This window comes from Chiloscyllium punctatum, chromosome 26 (genome assembly GCF_047496795.1).
Source record: "Chiloscyllium punctatum isolate Juve2018m chromosome 26, sChiPun1.3, whole genome shotgun sequence".
Classification (NCBI taxonomy): domain Eukaryota; kingdom Metazoa; phylum Chordata; class Chondrichthyes; order Orectolobiformes; family Hemiscylliidae; genus Chiloscyllium; species Chiloscyllium punctatum.
Genome location: NC_092764.1, coordinates 80334512 through 80361617, shown reverse-complemented (window position 1 = coordinate 80361617; position 27106 = coordinate 80334512). Strand labels below are relative to the sequence as shown.

Here is a 27106-nt window from a genome sequence, read left to right as displayed (position 1 = left end):
TCTTACTGATGGAATAAATATGAGGAAGTTATACACTTCGACATTGGAAGGAAAAACAACAAAAGCAGCATATCTTCTAAAATTCTGGGAGATGCTGATACTCAAAAAGGAGCTGGGTGTCTTTGTATACCACAGGTAAAAATCAAACAAATAATTAGAAAAGGAAATGGTGTGTGGCAGCTTTCATTAAAAACTATCTGGAAGATATTGAAGAATCCAATGAGGAGGAAGAGTGAAAGTCCTACTGCAGTTGTATAGGGCCGCAGTGAAATCAAAGTAGAGAAATTGTTTGACAATTTAGCATTGATGGAAGAATAAGTGTATAGGTGAAATCTGACATTTAAAGAGGGAAACATGTAAATAATAAATAAAGGGGCTAAAGATTGATTTTTGGGGAACATCAGATACAACTGTATGGGAGCAAGAGAAGAAGAATGCATTGTCAGGTGATTATTGTGTGCAATCACATACAGAAAAATGGAATGCTGAAAGCATACTGCAAACTAGCTAGACAAATCGAGGAATAGGATGACGTGGTCAATTGTGCCAGCTGAACGCAGACAGATGAGAAGAATGAGTGACATAATTAGCCCTTGTCACAGCTACAAGCTGTTTCCTTACTGACCACAGCCAGTTTCTGGCACGATGTAGTCTCTTCACAGACATTCTGAAAGGGACCACTGCTTGTGCTGTGAATGAACAACTAAATCTAAATCATCCACTTAGTTTTCATATTGACTTGAAATTTTGCAGTTATTGAATCTGGTGTCAAATCATGGAGGCCTCCAGGCATCCAGTTTCGTGATGACACCTAGCACGCTAAACAGCTTGCGTGTCAATGTATTCTCAGATTGCAAACCAGGAGGTATAAATGCATTTATCTTCCTTAAATGTACAAAATGGAGAGTAAAACAAATGGTTAGAGCACATGCATTTGAAGCTCAGAGATCACAATTAAAATTAAAACTGTGAGAATGGGAAAAACTTGGCATTGCATAAATGTATAGAGTTAATTCTCCAGAGCCAGAGGCTCACCAGCAGCTCAGGTTTAATCCAGAATTAAAAAGGCTTTTACAGGGGGTTATGTAATGGGACCAATGATGTCAAATGACAAGTTCTTGTCAGTTCAATGATTTCAAAGTGATTGCAGACTGGATCTTCACCAGGATGCCATTGCCTGCAACTTCTGGATATCCATGTTCAAATGCAATGTGTACATTCCACATATCACTGCCCATTTCACTGAAGTGTTGATAGCAAATGCTGAAAATCTACTGCCATTATTACACAATACAGCAAGCTTTAATTATCAAAATGTGTTAAAAAACAATTGCAAGACATTTCAAACTAATGTTCTATGAAAAGCATGTCATTTTAATTGAAACTTTTATTACTTACCATGTTCAACAGCACTGGAAGTGTATTCTAACTTCAGAGCCAGATGGGTACAATTTGGACAAATCTTGTTTCGCAATTCTGTACCAAGTCGCCCTCCATTGCACAATACAACAATCACTACCAGCAGCAGCCAGCCACTCTCAAATCGCATGGTCACAAAATCATTAAATGTTTCCAAAGATCCAGAAATCCAATCCGTTTTGCGTTGTCTCACAGATCAGTTCATTTTCCTCACTGAAAAGATTAGCTTACTGGTGTTCAATTTGAAAGAGATGCTTGCAAAATAAATCACTTTTGTTTCCATTTTTAAGCAGTTGTTGACAGTACAACCCAGCTCAGAAGGCTTTCATTTCTTTCTCCGTTTCTTCTCCATGGCATCCGACTGTTGCAATCACTAACGTTTTAGTATAACGACTGGAGATTCCATTTGTCAGAGAGAGAGAGAGAGAAAAAGAGGAAAGCAAGATGCAAATCCACCAGTCTTACCTCCACTGCCGAGTCTATTTACTGGAATGAGAGAGAGAAGTGGAGAAAGTTAGGATTTCAACTGGATTGTTGGGGTGTGGGGCAAATATCCAAGTAGCAGAATAACTTTTTTTTCCCCTTAATCCACCCAGCATCCCATTCTTCTGGACTATAGAGAAAGTTAGAAGAGACCAAATCTTCTTCAACATCGAGAAGAGCATGCCTATCTCACCAACCCGAGAATATTTACTCCTGCCCTTCAAAAGGGGTCTACAGTCTTCCACCACAAACAGACCAAGTATTCTCATGAACGAATCACAAGTTCCATTGCAAAGTAACAGAATGCTCTTGCACCACCTAGTCCTCCATTAGGGGAAGCTGTCTCATTCAGACATCCAGTAAGAGGATCTTCTGAAGAATCAGAGTGATCCACAATAGTCCAGTCTTGAAATGAAACCAGTATATAAATACTGGATATGTTAGATTCTGATTGATTTTAAGCAGCTTGCCTAGCAATTAGAAACAAGCTAATGAAATGCATCTAAAATGAGGAAAGAAAACCTTTAAAATATCTGTAATTTCGCTCCAGACAAAAAGACTATTAAAACCACAAACACACCCTCAAATGTTTCAGCCATATTAACAAAAAGACATTATTTGGTGAGCATGTTAAAAGTAATCAACAATCTGAATATTTATTTTACAGTCCAAAGTCTATACTTACATTGGAAATTTATAAAATTTCAATGATCAGCTGCGGTTTCATTTCTCCAAGACTTACTTCTCAGTTAAAAAAAGCAAGTGTTTATGTAGGTACAAGGAGTTCAAATCCAACATGCACTTAATTTTAATTGTGGTGTAGCATGAGAGATTAACATACACCATTATATTTAATGTTAACTTCAGCTCTTTCAATTTTGAATTAGTGAAATATGGGTTTTCCTGTGTACCTGAACAGTTTAATGATTAAATTGTAACCGAAGTGATTGCTTGATACAGAGGTACATTAGGAGAGTTTATGACCGAGTAAACATGATGGTTTCTGTTAGAAATTTCTGGACATGTTTTTTTCAAAGCTCAAGAAAAACACCCATAGCTGAAAATAATGTTCTGTTTTAAAAGTTTGTTTTGGCCAAGTCTTGGAAAGGTTTTGGATGAAGATGAATGTATAAAAGCAGTACTCCCAAAGTAAAGGAAGATAGCAAAATTAAGTTACTTTAGAGCAAGGAGTTTAGTACTAGCTCTGGACCAGGAGTGTTTGACTAAAACCTTGACAAGGTTATTTGAAGAGGAGTTATTTCAATTCAGATGTATGAAAGCTCTAGGAAAAGGCTTTCAGGCTTTCCTGGCTGGGTGTTGAAATTACAATTTAATCTAATCTATCGCGGTGTTAGAGAACGGGATTTTTCTCTGGTGAGCACTGTACTGGGGTGATCTTGGATATGATAGAAGAGTGGTTTGGAATTAATGGGATTTACCTTACCATTTGCTTCAAAATCTCTAAACTCATGTTGTGTAAATAGTTTGGGTTTAGTCCATTTTATCTACATTTCCTATTGTCAGGGAAACCAAATCTGCGACTTTGTGTGCTTATGTTTCAGTAAGAGGCTACTCCATTAAAACCAAAACAAATACTTCGATAGATCAAGCAAAATTTCAGTCAGGAACCGGACCTGTACAGCAATACAGCTAAAGCACGTTTTGAGTGTAGTCACTGCTGTAATGTAGAAAAGCAGCAGCTAATTTGCATTCAGCAGACTTGCACAAACAACAACACAAATGATCAAAAAGTGTGTTTCTGTTACATTGGTCTTAGCTTATCTCTCAGCCAATAACAGAACGGAGGGGTTTCACCCACTGGAAAAGATTGAATAGGCTGGGGCAAATACTGAGGAGTGAACAGATCAAAAGGAGCAGACAGTAAAAGGTGAGGGAAAAAAATACTGATCAAATCTTCTGGCCATCAACAAACTAGCAGTCTTCACAAACATGGACATTTGGAGCGGAACATGTATTTTTAAAATGAACACATGGGAATAACGTGAAGTGGAGAAAGATGCTCAAGATTCAAGTACTTGCATTCTAAACTCACATTCCCTCAGTTTGAAACAAAAGCTCAAACATGCATCATCACTCTAGTTTTAAAAAAAAGTTTGAAATATTTTAGAATCTAAAGCTCCTCTTCCAAAATTCAACGATAATTTGAGAAAACCAACAATAGATCAATGATTGGGACAAAAGTCTATTTCAAACTCAGGACAATGACAACTGCTTCATAAACCAATAACTGCCAAATTAAACACGATTTGAGGAGGTGAGAGTCACACTTGCCACTAGACCAGAGGTTTGCGCATTCAGGTTCCATTCCAGAAGTGAGCACAAAAACTTTTAGCTGACTAATGAATGCGTTATCATGTATGAGCTTAAAAGAACTCCACATGCTGAAACGCCAGATCTGAAACAAACACAGAAAAGGCTGAAGAAACTCAGCAGGACTGGCAGCATCTATGGAGGGAAAAACAGAGTTAACATTTCAAGTCCAATGACCTTTCTTCAGAACTAGAAGCAGCTAGAAGCCGCTAGAAGCCATGTCAGTAATCCTGTCCTCCAGCATGTTCCAGTGAAGGGAGAAACAACATCTTATCTTTAGGTACCTTAGAGCTTCAGGACATAACATCAATTTCAGAGCATGAATAGCTCTTTCCTTGTTTATTACTTACCCCCAAAATCCTGTCATGAAGTGGTGTGCTTCCACCAGAACCACCCTATCTTTAACTACATGTCGATCCCATGATAACCTACCTAGGTTTGCTTCTTCCCTGCCTTACAGTCCCTTTGCCTTCCTTCCCCACCACCACCGCCGCCATCCCCACCCTCCGCCCCGCCAAAATACTGCCGTTTCAGGACTCCATCTCCACCAATCTGACCCACCCACCCTATTATCAACATAAATAACACCTTTTCCGAGCTGCTTCTAGTCCTGACGGATCACTGATTTGAAATGCAAACTTCACAGACGCTGACAGAAACTGGTGAGACAAAAAAAAACTGCAGATGCTAGAATTCAAAGTTGACAAGCAGGAGCTGAAAAGCAAGATTCCAGCCAAGTAACAAATGAAGCTAGAAGGTCATGTGGTGACATCTCCCATAGTATTTTTTCCATTAATGGAACGAGGGTGTTGCTGCCTGTGTCAGCATTTATTGCTGATCCCTATTTACCCTTGAATATCACTGAATGATTTGCTGGGCCACTTCAGAGTGCAGTTTACAGTCAACATGTACGTCAGACTAGGTAAAGGCAGCAAGATTCCTCCCATAAAAAAGGACATTATCAAACCAACTATGTTTTTAATGACAATCAACAACAGTTTCACGATCATCATTGGACTTTTAATTCCAGGGTTCAAATTATATTCCTGCAGTATGACTTAAACCTGGGGTTTTCAGATTATTAGTCCAGCCACAGTACCACCATGCCTTCACCACTCATCTGAAGGTTGGTGACACTATTAAGACACCCAATTACTAATTCCCTTTGCAAACCCACAGGAGTATGTGTGGCCTCTAAAGAGAACTCAATACTCTGCAACACATCTCTTTCGTCAGGGATAGTGTCATGCAAAGATAGGAGGATCTTTTTTTGAGATATATTAAAGCTAAGAGGAAGGTGGACACCGAACCACTTAAAAATGAGGCTAGAGAAGTCATGATGGGGAATAAAAAAATGACAGAGGAACTGAACAGGTACACTGCACCATTCTTCATGGTGAAAAATACCAGTAGCATACCAGATCATCAACAGTCAGGGAGCAGGAGTGAGTATCAGTGGCCATCACTAAGGAGAAGGTGCTGAAGAAGCTGAAAGGAATGAAGGTGGGGAAAAAAAAACACCCAGACCAGATAGACTACATACTAGTGTTCTGAAGAAAATAGCTGAGGAAATTGTGGAGAAATTGGTGGGAGTTCTTTTAGGAATCGCTGGAGCTGGGGAGGGGCCCAGAGGAATGCAAAATGGCTAATGTAGCATCCTGTTTAAAGGGGAGGGAGGCAGAAGACAGGAAATTATAGACCAGTTAGTCTGACCTCAGTCATCGGTGGGATTTTACAATCCATTATTAAGGATGAGATTGCAGAATACTTGGAAATGCATAGTAAAGTAGAGTTGAGTCAGCACAGCTTCGTCAAGGGGAGGTCATGCCTGACAAATCTGCTAGAATTCTTTGAGAAGGTAACAAGCAAGTTAGACAAAGGACAGCTAGCTAACCTGAACTATTTGGATTTCCAGAAGGCATTTGACAAGGTGCTACACAGAAGGCTGCGAACTAAGATAAGAGACAATGACATTAAGAGCAAGGTAATCATAGTATTGGTACAGTGGGGAAAGAAGTTGCTAGACCATCAAGTCTGCACCAACCCTCTGAAGAACATCCCACCAAATCCGTGCCCCCTCCCTATCCCTGTAAGCCCACGTTTACCATGGCTAGTCCATTTAGGCTGTATATACATAGATGCTACAGACAATTTAGCATGGCCAATCCACCTACATGTCAAGGAAAGAGAATTGGCTGACTGGCAGAAGGCACAGAGTAAAGATAATGGGATCATTTTCAGGATGGCAGCCAGCGACTAGTGGAGTTCCTCAGGGGTCAGTGTTGGGACCATAACTATTCAAGTTATATATTAATGATCTGGGTGATGGAACGGAGGGCATTGTTGGTAAGTTTGCAGATGACACAAAGATTGGAGAGGGTCACATATCATTGAGGAAGCAGGAAGGCTGCATAAGGACTTGGAAAGGCTTACACAATGGGCAAAGTAGCAGCAGGTAGAATATAATGTGGCAAAGTGAGGTTCAGTACTTTGGTAGGAAGAAGAGACGTAGACTGTTTTCTAAACTGGGAAAAACTTCAGAAATCTGAAGTACAAAAGGGACCTGGGAATCCGAGTTCAGGATTCTCTTAAGATTAAGAGAAGGTTCAATTGGTAGTTAGGAAGGCAAAAGCAATGTTAGCATTCATATCAAGAGGTTTAGAATACAACAGTATGGGTGTACTGCTGAGGCTGTGTAAGGCTCTGGTCAGGCAACAATGGGAATATTGTGAGCAGTACTGGGCCCCATATCTAAGGGGGAATGGACTAGCATTGGATGGGGTTCAGAAGGGCTTTACAAGACTGAACTTGGAGGTGAATGGCTTGTCACAAGAGCAGCAGTTGAGGACTCAGTCTGTCCTCAATGGAGTTTAGAAGGATGGGGGGAAAGGGGTTGAATCTCACTGAACATTACAGAATTCTGGAGAGTGTGGACACGGAGACAAGTGTTTACTAGTAGAATATACTAAGACCCAAGTTCACAGTCTCAGAGTGCAGGGATGTCATTTTAGAACCGAAATGAGGAGGAATTTCTCCAGTCAGAGTAGTGAATCTGTGGAATTCGCTGCCTCAGAAAGCGGTGCAGAACAAGTCAATGAGTGTATTTAAGAAAAACACCAATAGCCTCCAGATCTATATGGAGATCAAGGGATACAGGAGAAAACAGGAGAACAGGATTGAGAAGCATATGATCAAATGGAGGAGCAGACTCAATGGACCGAATGGCCTAATTCTGCTCCTACATCTTGTGTTCGTACGAACTATCAATTTGCTTTATAAGAGGCTCTAATTGCATAAGGGTTAGAAAAAGGCAAAATTGGGTCCATGTCTTTGATCTGAAGGTGCAGATGAAATCCTGACCAATGCCATTTCCTGATTCCTTATGTGGAGCTTTATGAAAATGTTCATTACATAGTAACTTTGAAAATGAATGCCTGAAATAAATACACTTTCCTGTCTGTCACCTTTTCTAAACTTATTTAATTTTGTGCTGAACATCTCTATAACTCTGACTCTAATCAGCCAGATCTTTTCCCCTCAGCTTAAATGCTTTTCATTGGCTAGGAAATTGATAAATTGAATTGCTAAGATTTCTGCTGATCAAAGTTGGGCATTAGAAAGTGTTTGTGTACATGCATAAAAGTGCCACAGAGTGACTTGATTTCTGATCATGTCCTCCAATATTAACAGAAAGGTTTTACTTACTTGAAATCTGAATCAACATATGACAAAGCAATGTACATAAGGTATCTTCATGACTGAGTTTTACATAATCAATTGTCATTATGCATTATAATAACAATTAAAAGGTGGAATTCTCAGTCTAGATAGAGGGTATCTTCATCTTGTGGATTACAAATAACTGCTGGAACAGTATACCTCTATTAAGACCATAAGATCCAGGAGCAGATGTAGAGTCTGCTCCATCATCCAATGAGATCATGACTCCATTTTCCTGCCTTTTCCCCATAATCCTCAAATCCAATGCTGATTGAAAATCTGTTTATCTCAGCCTTGAATATACTTAATGACCTCGTATCAACACCCCTCCGTGATATCAAATTCCTCCTCATCTCAGGTCTTATTCTGAGAAAGTGCCCCCTAGGCCTAGACTTTCCCATAATGGGAAAACAACTGTTCTACCTGTCAAATTTCATAAGAATCTTACATATTTCAATACGGTTGTCTCATTTTTCTGAACTCCAATGAGTACAGGCCCGAAGTACTCAAACTCTTCTTATATACTTTTAGCAAGACTTCCCGATTTTGATTTTCCATTCCCTTTGAAATAAAACATACAATATTCGATTTGCCTTCCCTATTACCGACTGCACTTGTAGCCAGCGTTTTATTATACCGAAGGACCACCAAATAACTGTGCTGTAGCTTTCTGCTGTCTTTCCCCATTTACTTAACATTCAGCTCTATTCCTGCCAAAAATGCAAAGCATCACATTTTCCCCACACTACTAATCATCTGCCAAGATTTTGTCTATTTGTTTAACTCGTCTATATTCCTCAGCAGTGCACCATTCTCACCACTTGCCTTCCGACCTATTTTTGCACAAATTGGAAATGTGGCTATAGTACATTCACTTTTCTCATCGAAGTCATTAATAGTTATTGGAAGTAATTGTGGTCTCAGCATTGATCTCTATGATACTTCACTAGTAACAAGTTACCACCTTGAAAGTACCTCCTTTATCCCAACTTTCTATCTTCTATTCGATCTATTAGCTCATCGACTCTCTATCCACGCAAACATACTACCTACAGCATGCTTTTATCAGATTATCTTGCATCCACTATAGCAACTTGAAGTCAACAGCTAGTCAAATATGTAATCTCAGCAGTAACAGAACATAATTAGAATTATTTATTTTTACTTGATTCTAGAGATGAACAGTTATGGATGTCAAAAGGCTGATTCTTTGCTGAGAAAATGACAACATAAAAAGTAAAAGGCAATTGAATTGCTCCATCAATATTCTTAACCTTAATACAATTTTCTGGCGGCATGCTTTGTTTGATTGGGCAGGAGGTCTTGCAACTTACAACAACATAAATAGCATTACCAAGAAAATCTCAGGAACATTGAAAACCATCATTGATTTTAATTTACACAAGGTGAGCTCCAACAAAAAAAATTTCAGCCAGAAGTTTGAAACTTAAGAACATATTTCAAGGATGGTTTAATTGTATATAGAAACACAATCAGAGAAATACACAATCAACAATGTAACCTCAGTACCAACAGATTAGAATTATGACTGCTCACTTACTCATGGGTTAATAGTCAACTAAACTTGCCAGTCACCTTGCTCACATTTATTGCTAATTTGTCAATGGGTGCCATCAGACTAACTCTAAGTGAGACTTGTCCTTTGTGGGCACCACTGCCAAACTTTTGTTGTCACCCAGTTGATTCCCCTCTTGACTCCAATAAGGAAGATTTCTGCACATGTGGAGCATCTTGGTACAGCCACTTAAGTGGCTGACGTTCCAATTCCCAGGGTACAGCAGCAGATGGGTTTTATTTTACTAATACTAAATGAAATGTGAGGCGGGGGTAAAGAGGAAGCAACTCAAGGGAGAGAGAAAAGAAAATACATTGATCCCATGCAAAAGCCAGTAATGATGAAGACCAAGTGATCTGAGCCAATTTGGAGAACATCAGAAATTTGAAGACCGACCAGAACATCTGGTTACCATAACTCGTACAACAAAACATCACAATCAGGACATGATAACAAATTATAGGACACGTCTATCACCACATTGAATTCAACAAGCATAAATCATAAGGGTCATGAAATGTCTTATTCAGCCCAGAATACATTAACTAGAATTCAACTCTGTCAGTCCTCCAGCAACTCTACAGAATCTCAGCCAGTACAAAGGCATTAATAATTTAAACCATTATCAGCGCTCTCCATTATTCAAATAGCAGACAGGATATGTTTGAATATTGAGTAGGATCGATATTGGTATCAGGAGTTCCAAGAGTGCGGGCCTCACACAGCCAGAATGGTATTTCAATTGCGGAAATTATGAAGATCAGTTTCAAGGAAAATAGGTTATTCACAATTCTTCAACCTTAAGGTCAATCTTAAGCTTCATTTTAAATACACAAGACCATACCCAGGGACCTAATAGCACTCCTACATAAAAGTGCCTGTAGAATATTTAATGATGATGTTAGGATGTGGGTTATATAACATTTACTGCAATCTCTAATCACAAAGAGATCCTGGCAGCTCTTTAATTGTTGCAGCTCTTGTGGTGATGCTAAGCCACAGCAGTTCGGTTCTGTAGCAGGTTTTTTTTTAAAATGATATTTAAACTAGTTGGCTTACTAACCTACTCATGGGTTAATAGTTAAGCAGTTATGTAACTGGAGACATGTGCAGCAGGGATCCAGAATAGCAAGTTACTTTCCCTGAAGGTTGAGTGAACCAACAGCAATTAGTTATTTTCACAGAGCAAGCCCCGACATTTTCTCAATCTATCAAATTCAATTTTCCAACTTTTACTTCTGGGTATCTAGGTTCTGCAGGGATTTCTTTTTAACTTCCTTTAGTAACATCAGAAGATCGGTGTAATCCCCCCGAAAGGTACTTTTCCGATCTGGGTAGGATATCACCCTTGAAAATTATAATAGTCCTGTGAGCTAGTGCAGTAACATAACTAATAGGCTATAAATTCATCCATTTAGTAACTGCCTAAAAGTAATGGCAGTCAGGTACAACTTCCATCTGATGGGTGCTGCTGATAAACTTATTCGATGACAACCTAACCACAACTGAGATTTAAACTAGGTTACAGCACTGGTGAGAATAACAAATTCACTCAAAATTTGGAGATGCTGGTGTTGGACTGGGGTGTACAAAGTTAAAAATCACACAACACCAGGTTATGGTCCAACAGGTTTAATTGGAAGCACACTAGCTTTCGGAGCGACGCTCCTGATGAAGGAGCCTGATGAATCACCTGATGAAGGAGCGTCGCTCCGAAAGCTAGTGTGCTTCCAATTAAACCTGTTGGACTATAACCTAGTGTTGTGTGATTTTTAAATTCACTCAAAGCCTAAAGAAGAAAAGACTTCAGATTTTGTTTTCAATTCAGCTTAGCACAAGCTAGTATTTTTATGATTTGGACATGTTTTGTCTTTGCTTGACAAGTGAATTTCAATATCTCAACTTTCTTATATTTTCATTAAACTGTTGTTAATTCAATTACATCTGAAAAAAATCTACTCCAGTATTTCTCGATTAAGGATGACAGTGCTACACTGTATATTATAACTTGCCTACTAATGGAAATCTGAATTAAGAGTATTTGTTACACCTTCTGAAATTATTAAGAGGGCACACTGACCATTGTATAGAACACAATACTTAAATGGCTTATCGTTAATCTTGTTGCGTCTCTCTCTATTCATGGCAAATGAGAGGTTCAAATTTCAGTAAAGCTTAAGCAGCAGTGTTGGAAGAAAAACACAATTTATACTTCGATGGGGGAACATTTAAAAGCCATAACATTAGAGCTAGGAACATGACTGCGCCTGCTGATCTGCTCTTGGTAATTCAGATTTTACAAATGCAACTCATCTATTCAACAAACATATTTATTCATCTGTATTATATAAGCCACACACAGGAACAGAAATTTGTCAAATGTTCGCAATTTGGAGATGAGGAGATGACTTGAAAATAAATAAGAATTTTAATGGATGGGAGAAAAGTAAACATGGGAGGAAATTAATCTGAAATGTATTTTTTTAGATTAGGTTCCATACAGTGTGGAATCAGGTCATTCGGCCCAACAAGTCCACACCGACCTTCTGAACAGCAACCCACCCAGACCCAATTCCTCCTGATCAATGCACTTAACACTATAGGCAATTTAGCATAGCCAATCCATTTGACCTGCACATCTTTGGATTATGGGAGGAAACCGGAGCACCTGGAGGAAACCCACACAGACACTGGGAGAATGTGCACAAACACAAACACAGAGTGGCCGGAGGCTAGAATTGGACCCGGGCCCCTGCCGCTATGAGGCTGCAGTGCTAACCACTGAACCACCGTGCCATCCCTTGCAACAGTTTAATCCACAACTATCGTTTGTTGGTTGAACAAATTAGAGGATGAGAGCAAAGAGAATGAGAAACAAGTGGAATAATGCTAAGCTTTAGATAGCTTAATTTAGCCTCACATCTTAAAAATAAAATTCACAATACAATCTGTCGACTCCTGCAACAGAATACTAATGAATTGTTTACTTAAGCATAGAAGCTGGTGCGAGAACAATACCTTATTACCAGGAACCTCCCAATACTGTACTTTATACCTGTCAATCTTCACCAAGGGACAAAAGCCCACTATTGACTGTAATAAAAAGGAACAGTACAGCTTATTTTGGCGCCCATTCCCGCTGGCATAGGATCAAGGTCTCAGAACTCTGAAATGATCATGGTAACATCACCATTGTATCTACACAAGCCAATGCTGTCGTTAGAAAGCAGGAACATGGCTGCACTATGTGGGTGAGGGGAAATCATCTGTTTCCAGGGATAAAACTGGGCAACAGAAGAACAGGAGATTAAAATGTTGATAACCAACGTGGTAAGAGATAACAACAGCAAGACTCAAAGTTGGAATTTTAGCTTTCCATCAAAGATATGCTTTGTTGAACAGGACTGCTAAACACACCTGGCCTAACTTCAGTTTGGAACCATTTATGGAGCCCAGAAAAATATATGCTCACCAGGTCAACCTCAACCTCACCCCCCCCCCCCCACCACCACCACCACTCCCACTCCATTCTTCTATACTCCAGTGAATATCATCCTAATTGATTCAGTCAGTCTTCACTAGATAGCCCCACCATTTCAGGAATCAGTCTGGTAAACCTCTGATGTGTTTCCCCAACAGCCAGAACATTCTTCCTGAGATAAGGAGACCAAAACTACATTTAGAGTATTGTGTGGCATCTCACCAAGGACTACACAACTGCAGCAAGGCATTCCTGTTCTTGTACTCAAATCTTCTCACAATGAAGTCCAACATACCATTTGGTTTCTTCAATGTCTGCTGCACCTGGCATACAGAACAGTTCTGATGAAGGGTCACCGGACCTGAAATGTTAATTTTGATTTCTCTTCACAGATGCTGTTTGACTTGCTGAGCTTTTCCAGCAACTTCTGTTTTTATTTCCAAGTACTAATCGCCACAGTAACCAACTAGTCACTGCTGGTCACTTGGAAAAGATTCATTGATTCTGTCTGCCTGATTCCTACCTGCTAACCAGTTGTCTGATCACATCTGTACACTGCTAATCCCTTTAAGCACTTTATTTTTATTTGTCAATTTCTTATTTGGGACTTTATTGAAATTCTTAGAGCCCAAGTAAATCATATCCACTCGCTCATAACTCTACGAGTTGTATCCTTGAAAAATTCCATAAGATTTGTCAGGCATGATTTTCCTTTCATAAATCCATGCGGACGTTGCCTGATCCAGTCACTGCTTTCCAAGTGCTCTGCTATTCAATCCTTAATAATGGACTGTCACAATATCACCATTGCCAATGTCAGGCTAAGTGGACTATAATTTTGTTTTTCACATCTGTTTTTTTAAAATAGCAGGGTTACATTAGCTATCATCCAACCTACGGGAGCAGTTCCAGAGAACAGATTCTTGAAACCACTATTTCTAGCATAACTTCCTTAAGTACTCTGGGATGTAGATTCTTGGTCCCTGGGGATTTATTAGCTTTTAAATCCCATCAATTTCCCCAATACCATCTCTCTATGACTGATTCATTTCAGCTCCTCACTGGCACTAGGCCCTGTTCTCCCCAACATTTTTGGGATGTTATTGAGGGACAAAACCAAAATATGTATTTATTTGGTCCATCATCTCTTCGTTCCTCATTATAACTTTCCCTGTTTCTAACTGCAAGAGACTTACATTTGTCCTCACATACCTATCGAAGCTTTTACAGTTTCAATATTACCATAAACTTACTCTCAGTTTATATTCTTCCCCCCCCCTCCCCAATCAATTCCTTTGTTCTCCTTTGCTGAAAACTAAATTGCTCTTAATCCTCAGGTCTTTTATTTGGCTTTTTCCTTGGGTCTAATACCATCCCCAATTTCCCGGGTTAGCCATGATCAAGTTACCTTTTCCATTATATTTTTGTACCAGACAAGAATGAACAATTATTACAATTCCTCAATGAACTCTTTAAATGTTTGTCACTGTAGGTAATGTATTTTATCACACCCAGCTCACACCTCATTCCATTGTAGTTTCCTTTATTTAGATTCATGACCCAAGATTCAGAGTCAACTATATCACCTTCTGTCTTAAATTAATAATTCTATCATATTATGGTCACTCTTACCCAAGGGATCTCACACAGCTAGATTACCAATGGCTCCTGACTACACAATACCAAGTCTGGGGTGGCCCGTTCTCTAGTTGATTGCTCAATGTAGTAATCCTCAAACCCACCTTGCATACATTCTAGGAATTCCTTCACTGTGGCATGGTTACTGGTTTGATTTGCCAAATTTTCATGCGGTAAGTCACCTGAATTACAGCTGCACCTTATTGGTTGGGTCTTTAATTTCCTACTTAATGCCTTCCCCAACATTACAAACACAGTTTAGAGATATACATAGGACACTCCTAACCAAATTTTACTTTCTACCTCTGTTTGTTTTGCCTCTGCCCACACAAATTCCATTTCATCAGAGCTAATATTCTTCCTCTCTGTTGCTTTAATGCCCTGTTTAACCAGTAATGTTACCGCAACTCCTTTTCCTTTTTGTCTGTCCTTTATAAAAACTGAATGTGCCTGGAAATTCACATCCAAGCCCTGGCCACTCAGCAGCCAAGCTTCTATAACCCCAACTATACCACAACCATTTATATCTATTAGCAGGACTACTTCATCCACTTTATTGCAAATGTTCTGTACATTAAAACACAAGACTTGCCTTTTTAACATTCTTAGCCCTAATTGCATTACTTTGCATTGTAACCCTGTATGATTCTTGCCCATGGACTCTCTGCTTATCACTTTTATTGTCTCCCATTCAGAATTTTACTTTTGCACTGGTTTCCCTTTCTTCTGTCTTGCTGCATAGGCTCCCATCCTCCTGCCATTTTAATTACAAATCAATAACAGGTACTATGGTGACTGACTTGGGTTGAATTTTCTGAAAGCTCCCATTTGAAAGAAAGTGGACAAAACCACAGAATATCCTGTTCAACAGGATATGCTGCACCCATATGCTCAAACCTCCAAAACTTCTAAAGTCAATTTGCTTATTTTTCCAGTGAATGTTGTTGACTTAAGACTCTTAACATCGGAGGCAGAAAGAGTAAATCTGCTACCATGCAAAAGTCAATAATTCTTTAACACTTCATTCAATTCAGAATATATCAACTTGGGCCAAAGGATGTAGTGAACTGGGAGATTCTGCCAATCTCCTCGCCACACACATGGCAGAAACAGAAAAGTACATGAAAAGATATTGTCCTGCTATATTTACACATACATAAGGCATTCTGCAGCAGTGACAAGGTATTCTAAACTTGTATGCAACTCTCACTTAGATTGTAGCACTCCGAAAACGAGCACTTCCAAATAAACCTGTTGGACTATAACGTGCATGTGTTTTTTTAACTCAGGATGGCAAAGGTTGAAAAATTGAAGGACTTAAAAGTATTGAACAGGGGAAATACAAATTGATTGTGGTTAAAAAAAAAATCAATCTTTGAGATTTATTTTAGGAATTTTCATAATCTTCACAGTGCAAGTTTAAGGGTTAATTCCCAAGGACAAAGTGTTCACATCAACAGAAAGCTGCTTGTTCAGGTTGTCTGGGAATTGATTCCTCAAGCTTCAAGTTCACCATGACCCAAATAATGGCAGCCTGAAGTGATAAATCTTTAACAATCCCAGGGATCACAATTTATTTTCTCAACTGATTAAGAGAACTGATCTTCAGTTTCTCCAAATTTGCTGCTTAAGAACCTGTTCTACTCAATCCACACACACACACACAAACAGATTATGAAGACAGTCCTGGTCACAGTATAAAAGAAATGTCACATTCTAAGGTAGCGACTTTCACTGACTACAATTTTGAAGATCAGAGAGAGGGGACAATGCCCTAGGTGGCTCAAGCACCTCACAAATAAGCACGCCAACAACTGAAAGATGAGTTGGTTTTAAAGTTGGTGCCAGCCTGGCTCAGGAAGCATTATGAAATTTCAAGTGAGTGGTGTTTTGTTTAAATCAGGTTTTCAAAAGAAAGATACTTATTTAAACAAAGGCAGAAATGCAAATACATTATGAACTGTATATTTATCACAAACTGGGTTTGTAAACTCTGCTACAACTTGGGATCATTTATTCAGATCATCATCAAAAGATGATGAGAGTCAATTACCAACACAGGTTATCACAACATAATTTACCTCAGGGGAAACTGCAGCCCTGATACGAAGGACTTTGAGGTTTGCTCAGGCTAAACCCTAAACAACAACCAGCAAAAACAAAAGCAACTGGAAATCAAGACTTTCACTTGTGCTGGGATTGCTTGAAGTATAGCACCAAACAGAAAAGCACCAACATCCATCCCTAGTTAAAAATGATGAACTATCTTGGCTTGTAATGTTTCCAACATTCCAAAAAATTTAATTACCTGCAAAAGTATTCTCTACAGAAGTCATTATATAAATACAAGTCTTTACTTGCTCCAAGAACACAAGAAGCTATCCTCACTTTGGGACAGGTGAACTAAAGTGAAAATTGTTATTTAAACATTTACAGGACAGGGTTGCCTTACCTGTCAACCAAAAGCAATAAATACTACAGCAAAAGGAAAAAACGTTGCCCCTCAAATCACCTCGATAATTTGGCTAAGAACTCTTTTGTCCCCAATATATTTGTTGTCAAAAAAAAATGTTGCAGGTCAAAAAGGAAATCTCCATTGTTGATGGAGGTGTACAACCTTCAAACCTTCTCAAAATAAACACAACATAGTTAAATTCCTTTGCCAAAAATTCAAAATCCTGTGGTAGTTACCCAACTCCTGTGAAATAAAGGGCAGGTAACACATGCAGAGTGTCTTCAGTATATGAAACTGATCAAACCGGTTGTAAAAACAGTACAATATAATGCAATATGCACTAATCAGATATTGCAGTTTGGGAAAACTTGTCTGCAGCTGTCTGAAAAATACAGTTGTCACTGTGATCTAAGATAAAACTCTAGGAAGTGGGACCAGGACACAACAGCAGTAGTTCCCAGAACTGACTACACTGTCGTGCAAAGCAAGACTGAGATCACCACTGGGAACCAAAAGGTGCTAAAACTCAAAATAATAAAATAAAATCAGAAGTGTATTGACTTGGCAGAATTTTCAGATAAACTTTAATGGATGTTGTTCCAGAACTTGGAGCAGTTAGACTACCAAATCCAAATAGGAGAAAGTGAGGACTGCAGATGCTGAAGAAGGGCTTATGCCCAAAACGTCGATTCTCCTGCTCCTTTGATGCTGCCTGACCTGCTGTGCTTTTCCAGCGACACATTTTTAAGTACTAAATCCAAATGTTGAGCATTCAAATTCCAAAGAAGCAAGTTATGGAAAGGATTTCAATGTGATGCAACTTTGAGGTAGACTTGAAAGAAGCCATAAAATCTCAATTTGTTCACTAATGCTATCCCTACCTGATCTGAAATAAACTCTTACTACTCTTTAAAATGGCTCACGAGGCAACACAGTTGCATAAAACTATTGCCCATTTTGGAGGAAACCAAGAGAAAACAGATCTAGCCTAGCTAGTGCACATCTAAAGGACTTGCTTCAATATAAACTGACCCCTTGAAAATAACTTCAACAAGTGACATTTTCAAACTAGAAAATATTCCCAAAGTTCCAATTTGTCACCAAAAAGATTATAGTAATTAATCACCTATTTAATTACCATTATCCAGCTTATAGCCCACATGACTGTACAGAGTCACATGGGCTATAAGACACTGCTTGATTAGGGACAGCCAGCACGGATTTGTGAAGGGTAGGTCTTGCCTTACAAGTCTTATTGAATTCTTCGAGGAGGTGACCAAGCATGTGGATGAGGGTAGAGCAGTGGATGTAGTGTACATGGATTTTAGTAAGGCATTTGATGAGGTTCCCCATGGTAGGCTTATGCAGAAAGTCAGGAGGCATGGGATAGAGGGAAATTTGGCCAATTGGATAGAAAACTGGCTAACCGGTCGAAGTCAGAGAGTGGTGGTAGATGGTAAATATTCAGCCTGGAGCCCAGTTACAAGTGGAGTTCCGCAGGGATCAGTTCTGGGTCCTCTGCTGTTTGTAATTTTTATTAATGACTTGGATGAGGGAGTCGAAGGGTGGGTCAGTAAATTTGCAGATGATACGAAGATAGGTGGAGTTGTGGACAGTGAGGAGGGCATTTGTCGTTTGCAAAGGGACTTAGATATGATGCAGAGCTGGGCTGTGGAGTGGCAGATGGAGTTCAACCCTGTCAAGTGTGAGGTTGTCCATTTTGGAAGAACAAATAAGAATGCGGAATACAGGGTTAATGGTAGGGTTCTTAGTCAGGTGGAGGAACACCTGACTTGGGGTCTATGTACATAGATCTTTGAAAGTTGCCACTCAGGTGGATAGAGTTTGTAAGAAGGCCTTTGGTGTATTATCGTTCATTAGCAGAGGGATTGAATTCAAGAGTCGTGAAGTGATGTTGCAGCTGCACAGGACTTTGGTTAGGCCACATTTGGAGTACTGTGTGCAGTTCTGGTCGCCTCACTTTAGGAAAGATGTGGAAGCTTTGGAGAGGGTGCAGAGAAGATTTACCAGGATGTTGCCTGGAATGGAGAATAGGTCGTACGAGGATAGGTCGAGAGTTCTCGGCCTTTTCTCGTTGGAATGACGAAGGATGAGGGGTGACTTGATAGAGGTTTATAAGATGATCAGGGGAATAGATAGAGTAGACAGTCAGAAACTTTTTCCCCGGGTACAACAGAGTGTTACAAGGGGACATAAATTTAAGGTGAAGGGTGGAAGGTATAGGGGTGATGTCAGGGGTGGGTTCTTTATCCAGAGAGTGGTGGGGGCATGGAATGCGCTGCCCGTGGGAGTGGTAGAGTCAGAATCATTGGGGACCTTTAAGCGGCATTTGGATAGGTACATGGATGGGTGCTTAAGCTAGGATAGAAGTTCGGCACAACATCGTGGGCCGAAGGGCCTATTCTGTGCTGTATTGTTCTATGTTCTATAGTCCATTTCCATCAACCTCCATTAATCTCCTGGCAAAACAGTGACCATTGGAACTGAATCCACATATCTTCTTAGTCCATGGCTCTCCTGGGAACAAGGATCAAATATTCTCAGAAACCATACAGGAAAACCTATGTCATTAGAAAGATGAGCCTGCATTGGATGCAAAAGCACGGATATTTGAAATTTTGTAAATAATACTGATTAACCAGATGCATTAAGGTTAGGCATCCTCTACCAGGAATATTACAGTCAAAACACATACAATAAAAACACAAGACAAGTAAGATGTTGTGGCTATGAAACTCAATTTTTTTTTAAAAACCGACAGAAGTTAAGGTATGAATCCATTCGAGGACTTTAAATTGCAAAATGTTTTGTGAAGATAAATCACAATGAGGAGAAACAGTATTCTAACAAAACTGTTTCCCAGAACTTGTATCATTTACCACGAGTGGTTACTGAAATAAAGGAACAATTTAAATCAGAAACAAAAGCTGAAGTTGCTGGACAAACTCAACAGGTCTGGCAGCATCTGAAAACAAATCAGAGTTAATGTTTCGGGTCTGGTGCGCCTTCCTCAGAACTGAGGACTTCTTGTTGTACTCTTCACTCTGACCCCAAATATGGTAAGGTCCTTGGAAATGTTGCTGAACAAAGAGACCTTGGAGTACAGGTTCATAGCTTCTTGAAAATGGAATCGCAGGTAGATAGGATAGTGAAGGCGGCATTTGGTATACTTTCCTTTATTGGTCAGAGCATTGAGTACAGGAGTTGGGACGTCATGTTGCAGCTGTACAGGGCATTGGTTAGGCCACTGTTGGAATATTGTGTGCAATTCTGGTCTCCTTCCTATCGGAAAGATGTTGTGAAACTTGAAAGGGTTCAGAAAAGATTTACAAGGATGTTGCCAGGTTTGGAGGATTCGAGCCAGAGGGAGAGGCTAAATAGGCTGGGGCTGTTTTCCCTGGAGCGTCGGAGGCTGAGGGGTGACCTTATAGAGGTTTACAAAATTATGAGGGGCATGGATAGGATAAATAGACAAAGTCTTTTCCCTGGGGTCGGAGGGTCCAGAACTAGAGGGCATAGGTTTTGAGTGAGAGGGGAAAAATATAAAAGAAACCTAAGGGGCAACTTTATCACGCAGAGTGTGGTAAGTATATGGAATGAGCTGCCAGAGGATGTGGTGGAGGCTGGTACAATTGCAACAGTTAAGAGACATTTGGATGGATATATGAATAGGAAGGGTTTGGAGGGATATGGGCTGGGCGCTGGCAGGTGGGACTAGATTGGGTTGGGATATCTGGTCGGCATGGACGGGTTGGACTGAAGGGTCTGTTTCCATGCTGTACATCTCTATGACTCTATAATTGCAGTGAACAACCACCAGTATTGTGTGGCATATTGTGGGGTCAGAGTGAAGAGTACAATAAGAAGTCCTCAGTTCTGAGGAAGGGTCACCAGACCCGAAACATTAACTCTGATTTATTTTCAGATGCTGCCAGACCTGCTGAGCTTGTCCAGCAACTTCGGCTTTTGTTTCTGATTTACAGCATCTGTAGTTCTTTCGATTTTTATTTAGTGCAACAAGGTGGGGGGAGTGGGGGGGGGTGCTAGGGCAGGGGGACAGTGAAACAACGCAGGATACTTCATAAGATCATTATCCATCAAAATTTGACACTGAGACACATCAACATTACAGGGTTAATAGTCAACAGCTTGATCAAAGAGGTGGATTTGAAAGGAACATCTTAAAAGAAGTCTGGAGTTCAGGGAGGAAATGCCAAAGCTTAGGGCCCAGACAATTCTTGATTCTTGACAATGCCTGCTCTATATCCACACGGTACTAAGTCAATTGGGGATTGGAATACTCTAGTTTCTTGGACAGGTACAGTTCCAATACTTGAGAGGCTGAATATCATACAGGACAAAGCAGCTCACTTGACTGGCAACCCATCCACTACCTACATGAGGCAGTATAGCACCTGGTCCAGGTTTCTACAAAAGCTCTTTCTAAACTGGCATCTTGAAGGACAAAGACAACAGGTACAAAGGAATACTGCCACCAGTCAAGTTTTGTGCGCAAACCACACTACATCCTGATTTGGCTTTACTGGGAGTCCTTGTTTTATGTCTCCCCTTTTGAAACTTTTTCACTTTGACATTATTTCTTTTTTATCTTTGCTCATTTCAAGAGTCATTTTAATATTCCTTATTTCCTTGTCACATCTCATGTAATCATGGTTCTCACAAAATCACATCAACAGCAAGTTTCCCTCAATGTTTTGCTAGAGTTAGCATCGTTGTGTCTGTACCCTACTGGTGAAGATCATGTGTTTTAAAAATAGTTCTGTGCTCAGTTTTCCAAAAATTCCCTGCTGTTCATACCTATACTAATAAAGAAACTGGCGTGGGCTGTTTTCTTAGAAGAATTCTCTGCTGTATTGTACTCCACAATAATTTGCCTAAGCAGGTACAATAGCTGAGTTGTATTGTACCTGTACTGTAGATTTCTTAAAAAGATATGTCTTCCAACAAAAAAAACACTTTCTTCATTGAAGCTTTCCTCATTTGTCTGTCAAGTTCTTTCAACTGGGAATACAATACTGTATATGTATGGCATAGTATTTCAATATTTTCACTGGATTTTGAGCAAACGTTATCCTCAGTACCCAATTCACAAGTCATGATTTTCAGGAATATAACCCAATTTTAAATGAGGGCATCCTGTATATCACCAATCTTTATTGTTACTGAGTTAAAATCCTAAACTCCCTTCCTGACAACACTGTGGGTGTACATGCACCACATGAACTTTAGCAATTCAATAGGTGACTCCCTTTCACCTTCTCAAATGCAATCATGGATGGGCGTTAACTACTCAGAAATGGCAACATCCAGAGAATAAATAAATTGGAAAAACTCAACGGCAGTCAGTAATGGTGGCAAAATTGATAACTGAGTATGTTCAGGAGGCCAGGATTAGAGATGAAATGGGAGTTTTGAGTTTTTACTCAAGCTCAAAAATAACAAATGATCAGCATTTCTGATGAAGGGCTTATGGCCGAAGCATCGATTCTCATGCTTCTCGGATGCTGCCTGACTTGCTGTGCTCTTTCACCATAACACTCTCGACAAATGATCAGCATTAGTACACAAATAACAGATAAACATGACACACCATTGAAGTGGGCTCGGGGAGATTCTGAGTACCATTTAAGCCATGAAAATTGAATTGAACTATTGACAGAGTTTGACATGTGATCAATCAGGTTTTACCAGTTTACTTGTGCATTTAACAGCAATAAGTGTCATCACCGGAATAATTTGTTCAATGCAACCTCACATTAAATTTCAAAGTTTAATATGATTATGACTGATTCTTGGCCAAAACTCAACTTTCATGCATGTTACCCAAATCCTTCAATGTTTGAGATGTAAAAAAAATCTCAACCTTAATCTTGAGTACACACAGCACTTCTGCAGACAATTCTAAACATTCACAAGTTGAAATAAAGAAATCACTCACATCAGTCCTGAATAATTGAACTCTTATCCTAAGGCTGGGACCCATGTTCCCAATTGCCCAACCAGGGAAGCTATGTGTCTAACCATTTAGCCCATTCGAATCCCTGTATGTTTCAATGAGATAACCTCTCATTTTCTAGGTTTTTAATTGCATTTGATTATTCATCTTCTATAGTGCAATTTGAACCTACATCCCCAAGATACTTATCTGAGCTTTATGTAGGACTAGTCTCGTGACATATCCTCCTTCCTCTTCATTTTTCTTAAACTGCAAAGAGCATAGGGTCAATTTACCCAGCATTTCATTGCAGTATAACCCCCCTCCATTCAAGAGACCAACCTAGTAAGCTCTTGCTGTTTCAGGTTTCAATACTAATATATCCTCAAATATGGAAATCGAAAGTGCAAACAGTACTCCAGTGTGCTCTCACCAAATCCTTATACAATTGCAATAAGATTTCTTTATTCTTATCCTCTAATTCCATTGCAATAAAGGCCAACTTGCCATTTACCTCCAAACGGTTTGCTCTGCTTGTATATAAACCTGCTGCATTCCTTATGTGAATATACTCAAGCCTCTCTAAACATAAGCATTTGTAAGTTCCATGCTTTTAAAAATACTGACTTTCTATTCTTACTACCAAAGAAAATAAACCCTCACTTTTCAAATTATAGTCCTCCTTGTCACCCATTCACTTGAACTGATTTATAGGCAGTTCCCAAGTTTTGAATGGGTTCTGTTCGAGAGTCTGTCTGCAAGTTGATTTGTACACGAGCTGGATCACAACGCAGGACAACGTAAAAGGAACCATATGTAAGTAAAGAAAATTTTTGTATGTCAAGTTATTAAAGTTAAACACCTGTGTGAGATCATGTCAGTAAGTCAGATGTTATAAATTGGGTACCCTCTGTAACTAGGTGTCCTCCTCTCAGCTTAAACTCCCATCTAACTTGCATCCTTCATAAATGTGAATGCATTACTCTCTCTTCATCGAAGTCAGGAAAGAAAATTTTCAGTAAGTGAGGCCTTAGTGCTGATCCTTGCAGAATTCCACTTATCATAGCCTGTCAATTTAAAAATGCTGCATTTACCTCTAATCTGTGCTTTCTTTCCATTAACCAACATTCTTCCATGCTAATATAACAGCATCCAATTTTATTAGACCTTATCTTAATGTTTCATCAGATTAAATATTTTTTAAAATTCAAGTACAAGGTCTCTACAGTTCCCCTTTTTATACACCACATTCTACAGCTTATAAAAAATATTAAATTTGTCAAAAACAATTTACCTTTCACAAAACCATTGGTTATGTCTGATCATATGATTTTAAATACATGTTTAAGGTGAATTAGCTGTGGTAAATGCGGGGTTACAGGTATGGGTGGAATGCTTTTCGGAGGGTCAGTGCAAACTCAGTGGGCAATATGGCCTCTGTCTACACAATAGGGATTCTATGCATTTCCTTAATAGATTTCAGTATCTTGCCAAAAACTGCCATCAGGCTAACTGCCCTGTAGTTTATTCTCTCTTCTTGAATAGCAATGCTATAATTTCACTTCCCTCGTTCTGTCAGCCACAGTTGGCTCTATCTTGTTGATTTTTTGTTCTAGATACACGTTCAAAAATTTAATTTAATTCCTTAAAATGCAACACAGTTTAACTTTTCATTCACCCCATAATATCTAGATTTCAGATTGAACAATGGCTTTCAGAAATCAATTATTTTTTCACAATACCACAGCTGCAATTATGCTGTAGAATTTAACTAAAATTGAAATCAAAAACAACTATATTTATTGCAATGCATCAACATCTGCCATTGTAATCCCAGCTGTGGTAAGCATTCGCAATCTAACAGTTTCAACTGTAGGTACACTTGGAAATTTAGGACAGGTCAACCAATCCAAGTTTACATTATCTGATGCAGGTGTAAATACAGACATCAACCCAATCAAAATAAAAAAACAAACTGAAAGCTCTATGAGAAGCACACACTGCAATCCTCATTCCTCAGTTCTTTATTGTTTCAAAAATCCATTTCACCTTTAAATGCCTTCAGTAATCTAGCCTCCACAACTTGTAGACAGGGGTTGGTTTCCTTTGTACAGAGAACATGGAAGGAGAAGAGGAGATTGAGATGTAAAAAATTAAGAGGGATACAGATAGGGTCAATGAGAAGGATCACTGTTGGAAGGATCACTGACCGGGGCATATAGTAAATCCTTGGTATCCACAAAATCATGAATTCGCACCAAAAAAAATCAACAAAATTCAACATCTTCAGGCAAAACTTACATATCCACAATTTTTAACATACTTTTTTTTAAAACTCGTGAGCTACATACTCACAAATTGAATCATTTATAGTTATTCTCAATAACTGAACCCTCATGGATACTGAGGAATTACTGTAGATTTAAGGTAAGAGACAGGAGGTTCACCAGGGGCGTGATGAAGGTGGTGGGAATCTCAAACTCACCACCTGAAAGGGGTAAGACTGGGTAAGAGGCTGAAATCTCATAACATTTTTGTAGTACTTAGGTACACTTGCAATGCTAAGGCACACATGGCAAGTGGAATAGAATAGTTAGGTGGTAGTCTCAACGGCCCAAAGGGCTTTTTCTGCGCTGTCAAAGTCACCATAATCCCAGAGGACCACTGGGGACTTCCACGGCTCTGGTACAGAGCAAAAGTAACACCCCAAAAAAAAGTGAAATATTGTGATCCCCTCCACTTTTTCCATAACAACAAAACAAATGCACGTTCTACAAGATTGGGACAACAAATCAATTTGTTTATAAAAACACACGAGGTGACAGTACAGGAAGTACCGTAACAAATCACAAGAGCAGCTGTGAAGATAATGTGTTGAGTAGGTCGACCCTGTGAGTAAACAAGAAGTTGGTCAGACTTCCCAGTGAGGGATCCTTTCCCTTTCAGCCACTGTCAGGGACTCCAGGACACGGGCTCTTACAGCGGCTGCATGGAGACACGCTGAGCTTCTCAGCGCAAGCCCCCGGCTCCGCCGGAGCTGGCTCTGGGGCCTGCAGTCCTTTCACTCGAGGCCGGGAGTCAGGCCCTCCTTTACCCCCGGCCCCCGGCCCCCGGCCCCCGGCCCCCGGCCCCCGGCCCCCGGCCCGCTCCATTCCTGCCCGACCGCCGTTCACAAACTGGGGTTCGACACGATGTTACCCACCCGCTCTCCGAGTTGACGTCCAGCTGCTGGCCTAGCCCGGCCCGGCTTCGCCTCGCCGCCGCCGTGCGCAGAGACAGCCTCCGGGTTGAAGACCGCCCCCGCAGCTTCCCCCTTTTCCCAAACCTGAGTGGGTGGGCGGGGTCCTCCGGCCGGCCTGACCGACTGACAGCCGAGAAGACCAACCGCGGCCACGGCAAAGCCCGATTGACAGCGGCGGCGACCAATCAACGCCGGGTGACCGTCAGACCGTCCGGGTACGAAGGCCGGAGGGGGGCGGAGCACCGCGGGGGTGAGTCGTTCCCGTTGCTGTCGCAGGGGGCGCTATGGCAGTGTGTGGAACCCAACACTAGCCGACCTCCTGCAGCGTTGCTCCTGGATGAAACATGAGCATTTGGTTTAAATGATTTCTCGCCGGAGCACCCACAAGGACGTCAGCTCGGATATTACACAATCGGAATGCACAAATATTCCCCCTATCTGCACGACTTCAAACCTTTCATTCTGGGATGAAAATCGAAAATGTTGGAAATGCTCAACAGATCTGGCAGCGTCATAGAGTCATAGAGATGTACAGCATGGAAACAGACCCTTCAGTCCAACCCGTCCATGCAGACCAGATATCCCAACCCAGTATAGTCCCACCTGCCAGCACCCAAACCATATCCCTCCAAACCTTCCTATTCATTGTAAATATATGGCTTACTTATAAATATACGGCTGGCTGCGAGTGTAAATATACTCAGCATTCAGAAGCCTTTGGGGATGCTCCGTTATGCGCTCGCACAGCAGGAGGTCACATGGTGCTCCATTTCACGGGCAAAACA

At 40.2% G+C, this 27106-nt stretch overlaps 1 protein-coding gene across 2 annotated transcripts in view; it reads right to left on the bottom strand.

Moving 5' to 3' along the window:
- The window catches only part of mbtps1 (membrane-bound transcription factor peptidase, site 1), a 120185-nt gene extending 93747 nt beyond the window's left edge, over window positions 1-26438 (bottom strand). For both annotated transcript variants that reach the window (XM_072547796.1, XM_072547797.1), the window contains exons 1-2: window positions 26283-26438; window positions 1399-1905 (exon numbers count right to left, since the gene is read on the bottom strand). In XM_072547796.1, the coding sequence (XP_072403897.1) occupies window positions 1399-1549 (151 nt within the window). In that variant the 5' untranslated portion in view covers window positions 1550-1905; window positions 26283-26438. The remainder of the gene's footprint in view (window positions 1-1398; window positions 1906-26282) is intronic.
- Between the last annotated feature and the right edge of the window lie 668 nt (window positions 26439-27106).